This window comes from Rhinichthys klamathensis, unplaced genomic scaffold (genome assembly GCF_029890125.1).
Source record: "Rhinichthys klamathensis goyatoka isolate OS25496 unplaced genomic scaffold, OSU_Roscu_1.1 h1tg000830l_1, whole genome shotgun sequence".
NCBI classification, from domain to species: domain Eukaryota; kingdom Metazoa; phylum Chordata; class Actinopteri; order Cypriniformes; family Leuciscidae; genus Rhinichthys; species Rhinichthys klamathensis.
The window spans coordinates 423,786-433,082 of record NW_026607212.1 but is presented as its reverse complement, the minus strand read 5'-3'; the positions used below and the strand labels follow the sequence as shown (position 1 = coordinate 433,082).

Below are 9,297 nucleotides of genomic sequence, written 5' to 3'. Positions count from 1 at the left end.
TTTTTCATTTGTGCAAACGCGGACTGGCAGCAAAAATAATCCCTGTTCACACAGATAAAAAAATAAAAAAGCTGTATCATGCTGCCAGACCAGTAGCTGGCAATGTCACCTTGTAAAGAAACACTACGTCTATAGACTGAAACCATAATAGGCATGCGCATGATGTCAGTTTTAACAAATTCAAAAAAAATTGTAGTTTACATGCAGACGATAAGGTTTTCAAAAACTTGCACTTTGAAACATGTTTTCTGTTTTCAGACCCCTAAAACACTGTTATCGGAAATAAACATCCCGAAAAAGTTTTTTTTTTTTTTTTTTTAGTTGAAAACATTGCCATGTAAAATAACCCCTTAGTGATGATATTTAAAGGGATACTCCACCCAAAAATGAAAATTCTGTCATCATTTACTCACCCTCAAGTTGTTGCAAACCTGTATGAGTTTCTTTCTTCTGATGAACACAAAGGAAGATATTTTGAAGAACGATTGGAACTTTGGCACCATTGACTTCCATAGTATTTTTTTTTTTCTACTATGGAAGTCAATGGTGCCAAAGTTCCAATCGTTCTTCAAAATATCTTCCTTTGTGTTCAGCAGAAGAAAGAAACTCATACAGGTTTGCAACAACTTGAGGGTGAGTAAATGATGACAGAATTTTCATTTTTGGGTGGAGTATCCCTTTAATCATTCACTGTTTAATTGGTCAAATGGTTTTTCAAAATGATCTGAATTAATTTGTGATTCGGTTTAATAGTTCTCTGGAATGTAATTGTATGCTGTAGAATTTAGGTCTGTCTTCATTGGAATTACTGGAATAACCAAACCTGTTAATTAGAAGTTGGTGTCCATATACTTTTTTGCTGTATCTTACCTCATGTTGTCCTGTGTGATTTAATGTCAAATTTGGTAATATTTTGAATTGAAACACATACTGTACATATGCTCTACTTTTGTTTGCATTTAAACAAATAAATTGTGCTGATCATGTGAATGATTCTATGAGCAGACGTGCATATATATGATTGGGGGTTGGATATATTTTATATATTTCATTACATTTTCCTAACGAAAAAAGAAGAGAAAGATTTCAAAACGCAAACTGTTTATTCTTATTTTAGAATATTAGATCCATCATTGAAGGTCTGATGTCTCTCCAGTTCAACTCTTCTTGATCTGATGTCATAAACCAGCACAATGAAAGCAGCCACAGCGGACACGCCCACCAGAGCAGTGACGACCAATCGGATCACAGCTTCAGTGCTTTCACAATTATGAACTTCATCTGAAGAGAGAACTTAAGCACAGAAACAAAATGTTCATAAAAAAAAAAAGACTGATTCATAAAAAAAAATTATAACTTCACAGCTAACGTACCTGTACACAAACGACAGAGATCGGTAATGCAGACGTGTGTGGTCTGGTTGCTGATGGGATTGTTGATCACACAGCTGTAAGTGTTGTTATCCTGATATTCCACCTCCAGAGGAAGAGAGAGACTGATGCTGAGATCAGACGCACTGATGCTGGACAATACACTGATTCCTTTGTACCAGGAGAGAGTCACATGACTCACATTCATCACTGAACACAGCAGTGCACATTTTGAGCTTGATGAACATTTTGAAATGTCACTGGTAATGACAGGAATGGATAGTGGAGCTGCAAAACATGAAATAAGATGAAACCTGGGTACATTAAGAGTAACAAGAGGAATGTTTTATTTATTAGTGTTTAAGTGTTGCTTGAGTGTTTACTGTGACCTATCAGGCACTGCACATTTTTTAAGTCTCCCTCACAACGGGTCTACTCTGGATGCGATGCGACAAAAGCAAATAGAACCCATTAAAATAATTGATGCTGTCTACACTCGATGCAGAGCGGGGCAACGCTATAACAAATTCCCCACAGTGAACTGATGCCCCGTTCTATCTCTGACGTAGGCTATTTCTGACATGAAGAACAAATGCATTTGCAGCGGTCGCTTTTTAAGCATCAAGTGTAGGCAGCCTCAAGGGAAGAAGCAGTGTTAGTAGTTCTGTGTGTGTGACCTGAACTGGGTGTTCAAACGAGATAGAGGCATTCACAATGTGGAAATGCTCCAACGGTTTGAAACCCCCTGATCTAATGAACTGAGTTACATTGGTTCACAATTAAATAACATAACAGGAATAAAATCTGACAAGTATATCACAAAGTGTCTGAAAAGTATCTGAAAAAAACAAAACAGAAAAATCATGCTAATGCACATTGTGCAACAGGCGATGCCTTCATGAAAAAGTCAAAATGCTGTTTTAACTAAAGTGGGACCACAGTCTAGAATGTATCTGTAAATTAAAATATTAAAACCATCGTGAAATATAGATATCATTATTAGGATGATATACTATTTACAATATAAATATGACATACAGTATACTCTACTCACCATAAACTGTAACACTGAACGTCTTGGTTATCTCATTATTAATAATAATACTTAATTCATAGACTCCAGTGTCTGTGATTCTGGTGTCTGTGATGGTGAGAGATCCATTTCTCTCCAGCTTCAGTCTGTCTCTGAATCTCGCATTATCATAATATGTAGGATTGCCCTTCATTACTTTAGCTATGCGAATGCCGTCAAACCTCCACTCGATCTCATTCTTTGGTTGCATTTCAGAAACACTCGAGTCCAGAGTGACAGAATCTCCCATCATCACTGAAACTTCATGTGACTCAACATCAAACACACCTGCTGAACAAAATCAAATGACGTAAATATTTAAACAAAGTTTATTTTCTTACTTTAAGTCAGATAAAACTATTACCTTAAATATAGATTTATAACTTACCAACCAGACACAACAAAAATAACAAAACAAATGTGCGAATCATTTTCGTAAAGCCTCTGAGAACTGAAACTAATGTGACATTAAAAGGTAATTAATAAGTTTATTTGCCGTAAAGCGCTAATGTTTAGAGCCTAACATGAAACCAGTCAGAACTCCGAGTCGACAGTCTGCAAACCCACATTATTGAGCACGCGCCTGTGGTCGTGAACTAGTCCTGGCTGCAACACGTGGTGACGTATGCATCTGTTCAACCAATGAGAGTTTTAGAGAGGTTAGTCCGGTTGTGCTTTCGGAAATCCAGTCAATTGGGAAGTAATATTTATAAGCTTATTTATAAAAAAACTGAATGTTTATGATTACTAGTGATTCAAGTTGAACTTTACAATCACGTGACTGTAAAATATGTATTTTAGTTATGGGAGTGGCATATGTTGAGTTTTGATGGATAGGGCCAGTGGAATTTTATTGACTTTTTATTGGCTATTGATTGATGTTTGGGCTGGTTTTGCACAGACCTGGACAATCCTATCATTGAGCTCATGGTTAACAAGTCGGATAATATAATTAATATGATAAATAAAGTTTGCATTCAACTGTAATTGTGTATTATGTGCCTGTGTCTCATTTACAAAAAAAAAATGCCAATTTCATTATTGTATAGTCTACTAGAAAGATAGATTTCTGACATTTTCTAAATAAATCATAAACAGAATCATATTAACCAAAAGCCTGTCTATTGTTTTTAAGAATGAACACAAGCATGTGTATACAAATTCTGTAATGTTCAAAACACTCTAAAGTTGTCTTTTAAATGTGCTGAACCCAATTATTGGCCTGATGTATTTTTCTTAATGTGGATTATTCAATTTAGATTTGTAATATTATATTCTATTTATCCACACTGTTTGTATGGGAACACAATCAATTAAACAGCTGTAAAATAATTAAAGTTGGTCATTTGAAATGAAAGTTGTTTGTAAATGAGTCATATTATTATATGAATGAGTCAGTCAGTATTGACCAATTCAATGGTTTAAGTGATTGTCTCAAAAAACTTGCAGTCGACGTTTGGTTTAATCTACTGCTGTCTTATAGTGCTGAGATGATCATCTGTCAGTCTGTTTTAGAGAAAATAGAGAGGTTCTTGAATGATGGATGATGGGTTTCACAAATACCACTGTTGAGGAATTCATTTTACTTTATTGTACAGTGAATCTTTTGTGTAGCGTGGAAATCTGACTTAAAGGAAAATAATGTCTTTGCTTGTTTACCCATCAGTCAACCGCACACACAATAGTAAACAGGAGCGAGACGTTTGTCCACTCAACAGAAACCACATTAATTTGGGTCAGTCTTCCTCTAAATACACTCGACCGCAGCAGGTTTCACTTTAACTCAGAAACTGAGCTGAGAGTGTCTAAAGTATTCAGTGGAAACATTATATATCTTGCAAGAGAAACTTTATTTAACTGTTTTTATTCCACAGTAAGGCATTTTTGAGGGGAAGTCACCGTCAGATCTGTGTTCGCAGAAAAGGGCCTTTATAAGCACTAAACATACAAGCTCAGACATCAGAAAACAGATCACTTTTTGTTTGTGATTGGTCACTATATTTTCAGTTCTTTGTTTCGCTTCTCACTTTTTATCACTTTTAATTCCAATAGTTCAAAGAAAACAGTCCAGCAGTCATGTTTGGAGTTCATGTTCTATGATAAAGATTTTGTACTCATTGAATGTAAGTCGTCTTAAACCGATATCGGTTCTCTGATCTGAAGCTAATGTTTGCAGATGGTCTCAGTTCTTGTGGTTTATTTTCAGCATCTTCTCTTCTCTGTGGTTACAGACCCTGTCTAGAGAACAACAGCATTAACCGTTCCCTTATTTCCAAACCTATACAACCAAATCACTTTATTAGTGGTAAATTAGTATGTGGATATATCAGATCTCACAAAAAGAGCTTTGTGTTGTTATTTTAATTTCTCATTTCATAGCGACTGAACTTTATTTGTTGTCACTGAGTTCCAGCAGACCACATCCTGTAGATGTTTGACAGTATCTCAGCAGACACAAACTGACCCTTCATGTATGTGCACAATTTAACGTAAATGTGTATTTAGAGAGAATCTAAAGTTCAGAGTGTGTATTCACTCCCTGCTAGTAGTATTTAATTCATCACTTTGGCATGATATTCTGCACTCTGCACTATAGCCTACTGTTTTTTTCTTCTTCTAAGAATACTTTATATTTCAAGCAAACTGAACATGGCTTGTGACTGTTTTGAACAATACTTTTGTGCATTTTTATTTTCGATGTGCCTTATTATTATATTATGTTATGTTAAATAATATTAAGTACATTGCATTCAAACACATTGTTTTTTAACTCCATAACTCAGATTGTACTCTCTTCTAACAGATAAGACTCTGTTAGTGAGCGCCCCCTAGTGACTAAACATGAAAACATCTATTTTTCCCTTTTTACTGCTGATATGCCATGCTATTCCCAGAGGAGGGGGATCGTGGACCCTATTTTATTTTATTTATTTATTTGTACTTCTAAAATGGTCATCAGCTACTTCCTAAACCACTCACACCTCATTGTTTAAAGCAGGGATGAGTGAACGTAAGTCTTAACATAACCTTCTCACAGTCAAAAATTACTACATTTCAATATGTAAATCTTAGCCTATAAGTACTTGAATTTTAAACTCAGTAAAATACAATTCACAAATGTTAAACTGGTTCACAAACTTTTTCAATAACCAAGGGGAAGCATTAATATTATCATGATAAAGAACTACCGGTAACACGGTGTATATTGAGAAATGACAGGGCGAAAAGAGTTTTTTAAAGGTTTATTTTGTTCAGTGACCATTCGGCATTAACAGAAACGTGCAAATGATGATTTTTTTTTTTTTTTTTTTTTTACAGGTGGTATAAAGGAAGAAGAAGAGGCTGGTCAGATCATAAATGGGTCCTGTTAGCAGAAATCTGTCTCTTTCATAAAAAGCCTGCAAACGATACTGATGATATTGAGATTAAACAAACATAATGAAGTATATAAAGTATATGTTGCTGATCTTAAATCTGATTTAGCAAATCAAAATTTACCACACAAATATAATAAACTATACAAACTATATACTGTATACTCTGTCTAAATTGTGAGTTAAATCATTGTTTCTTACAATAACTTTAAAAAAAAAATTATATATGTCACAGTCAAGTTCATCTGTCCTGTATCTGTCACATGTCTTCCTTGTTCAGTTTTCCCTCTCCTCGTTTGTCTTCAGTTGTCTCGTCTGTTTAGTTTATAATCATCATCTGTGTCACCTGTCATCATGTTAATCAGTCTCTGTATTTAGTTTCCCTCAGTTCATTCAGTCTTTGTCGGTTGTTAGTTGTGTTTAGCGTGTGTGTCATCCTGCCTGTCAGCCTGTACCTGTGAGTAATATATTAGTAAACTGTTTGAATTGGAGCCTTTAGACTTCGAGTCTTCTTCTGCCCGCACCACACCTGTGACAATATACAGCTTAAAAACAAGATTTTTTTATTTGTTTGAAAGATTCATTAGTCACTAGCCATGTAGACTTGAAGCTTAAAAAGTCATACAAGCGTTTTTTAGAAGAACTGTTTAAGAAACATGTTATTCTGGGCAATATACAGACAAGTGTTAAATAACCCATTCTCATATCACTGTGTGTAATCATTGTCAAATCAAAGTCAGTGTGTTGTTATTTACATGGACAAAGCCAGCCTTTTGTCAAATGATGGAGAGAAAAAATGGGAATGACCACACTATCAGGGTTAGTTAGTTAGTTAGTTATTGTTTATTTGAGTGTCAAACACCTTTTATGGTGCCCAGCCCTCATGGGCTTATTAGACACAACAGCTTCACACATATCACCAAAATAGCCACGTGATATAAGACAAAATCTCCAACATAGTATAACTAAACCACAAAGATAAATACACATACAAATAGAGATGACATACGGGATATCATACAGGATACAGAATACTTTGCCGTAAACACCAGGCTTTTTCGATAAATTTTGCCAAAGCAAAAACATGATTATCAAACAGCCAGCACAAAATCTCCCCTTCATATTTCCAAAATATATCAGGATTTTTTAACTGAACTAATTCAAAAAGAGAGTTCCTTAAATCATAGTATAAAGGGCAATAAAAAACAAAGTGAAATTCATCTTCCACAACCTTGAGATCACAGAATTCACATAAACGTAAATGTTCAGGTATACCCTTAAATCGACCCACTTCCACTGCCAGAGGTAAGGTACTAGTTCTCAATTGCGCACAGAGAGACCTCTGCCTTCTCTTTAAATTAAGGAAAATATAAGGTTCTGTTACAAAATCATTCTTAAACTGAACATAATTTCTGAGTTTTGGCTTCTTCCATATATCTTGTTTCCAGTGATTTTCATATTTACTTAACAGTCTTTGTCTGACATCCTTTATATTACATTGAAGCTTATTGTAGTACCTTATATGCAAGTCAGACACAGAAAATATTGACAAAACTTCTCCACACCAGGGGTGATGATTTGCTCTGTCCCAGTTAAAAAATTTCTTAGTTAGCCTTTCCTCTGGCAGACTAACAAGACGGTTCCACAATCGCACCATTTCACACCTTTGTTTTACAATACATGGATCCCATCCTGCATCTCCATTCACAGCTACCTTCGCTGCATATTTATGTACCCCAAGAAAACATCTCAAAGCACGATTTTGAACAGAATTACAATCAAAAACCTCTTCAAATCCCCAAACTCCTGCAGCATAAAACAAAACTGAGTCAACCAAAGATTTATATAGTTGTGTAAATGTCAAAAAACCAAGATCTGTACATAGTTTCATTTTACTCAACACAGAACCCAATGCCCTTCCAGCAGACTCTGCTAGTATTTTTCTTCCCTCTGTAAACTTCATATTTTCATCAAAAACAAAACCAAGGTATTTATAATGACTGGTATATTTTAAGGACACGGGCCCAAACTGAAATATATAAGTACTCTGTAATTCACTTTTTTTCCTAAATTGAACAACTTGTGTTTTTTCATTATTAATAGTAAGACGCCATTTCCTACACCAGGAACTCATAATATTCAACATATTTTGTAAACTTACTTCATTTTCAGCTATCAAAACAATGTCATCTGCGTAAAGCAGAATACTTAGATTCATGTCCTCAATTTGTACACCCAGATTTCCCTGCTTAATTTCTTGGGCTAAATCATTTATGTAGAAAGCAAACAGGGAAGGGGAAAGTAAGTCACCCTGCTTCACCCCAAAAGGTGTCGGAAACCAGTCTGTTCTCAAATTATTATTCTGTACACAAGCAATGGGGTCTCTGTAAAGGAGTTTTATAGCATTATAAAATTCCCCATTAATACCAAATGAAAGTAATTTAAACAGTAAAAGGTCTCGATTAACACAATCAAACGCCTTTTTGAAATCAACAAAGCAGGCAAAAGTACTTTTACCCCTATCCAAACGCGCTCTCACCACCGAGGATAGCACATAAATATGATCAATACAGGACCTGTTTTTCCTAAAACCATTCTGTTCATCTACTAATCCCCCATAAGCCTCCAAAAAAGCATTAAGTCTGTTGTTAAGGACTCCTGAGTAAATTTTATAGACTGTACTAATCAAACTAATCCCTCTATAATTCAGCGGGACCCTATGGTCATCTTTTATGGATTTCGGGATAGGTTTGATAATTGATCGATTCCACACAGATGGTATAATACCATTCTGAAAACATATACGACATAAACAATGTAGAACATTACACAAGCTAGGGTTCCTAAGTACCTCGTTAGGGAGATCTTCAATGCCCACAGCTTTATTTACCTTGGCTCTATCTAGTACTTTAAGTACTTCCTCTAACGTAATATCACTGTTCAGTATATCATTTTGATAGTATATTGTGTTCATCCCGGTTTCCAACTCCAATTTTACTTTACAAGTTTCTTCTAAGAAATGATCATCAAATAAAGAGAAACTACTATAGGAATATAATTCACGATAATCCTTTTCCCACTTTTTTAATATTTGTCCACATTCAAAAGAAGATTCGCCAGTTTCAAATAAAACCTCCATAGGAATTAATGTTTTCTTTTTTGGACCTAACTTAAGTAATTCCCTCCAGAATTGCTGAGGGTTACCAGTTTGTAACTGTTCTAATTTATCAGGGTTAGACTTTTTTTTTAAAAGTAAAATATTTGTCCTCTTTATAGAAAAGCATGTTTAAAATCTGCAACCAAATTGAATACAAATATTACTTCACTTTTATAACTTTATATGTGTGCTTTTTATCTTTATTTTTATAGGAAAATGTGGAGACGGAAATGAGTGATGAGACTGGGATTTGATTCAAGACAGCTTTGAACACATGTTCGATGTGCACATTTGATTTAATCATAAAAACATTAGCACAAGGAA

General features: G+C 34.8%; 1 protein-coding gene across 2 annotated transcripts; it reads right to left on the bottom strand.

Annotated features, from left to right (window-relative positions):
• Window positions 1–1,101: 1,101 nt before the first annotated feature.
• Window positions 1,102–2,963, bottom strand: LOC130078205 (CD48 antigen-like). Of its 2 annotated transcripts, none has more exons than XM_056243728.1 (4): window positions 2,831–2,963; window positions 2,425–2,730; window positions 1,374–1,658; window positions 1,102–1,293 (listed from the first exon to the last, which is right to left on the bottom strand). In XM_056243728.1, exons 1-4 carry the CDS (start codon window positions 2,871–2,873, stop codon window positions 1,109–1,111), a joined length of 819 nt encoding a protein of 272 aa, XP_056099703.1. In that variant the 5' UTR covers window positions 2,874–2,963; the 3' UTR covers window positions 1,102–1,108. The 2 variants fall into 2 exon arrangements, with proteins under 2 accessions (XP_056099703.1, XP_056099704.1); XM_056243729.1 differs by having other exon boundaries at window positions 1,102–1,281.
• Between the last annotated feature and the right edge of the window lie 6,334 nt (window positions 2,964–9,297).

Excerpts from the sequence above, each read along its gene's own strand:
- LOC130078205 (XM_056243728.1), bottom strand. The coding sequence starts at position 2,873 with ATGATTCGCACATTTGTTTTGTTATTTTTGTTGTGTCTGGTTG. Across the intron at positions 2,731-2,830 it reads ATTTTTGTTGTGTCTGGTTG|GTGTGTTTGATGTTGAGTCA; the intron begins GTAAGTTATAAA and ends TTTGTTCAGCAG. Across the intron at positions 1,294-1,373 it reads TCTCTGTCGTTTGTGTACAG|TTCTCTCTTCAGATGAAGTT; the intron begins GTACGTTAGCTG and ends TCTGTGCTTAAG.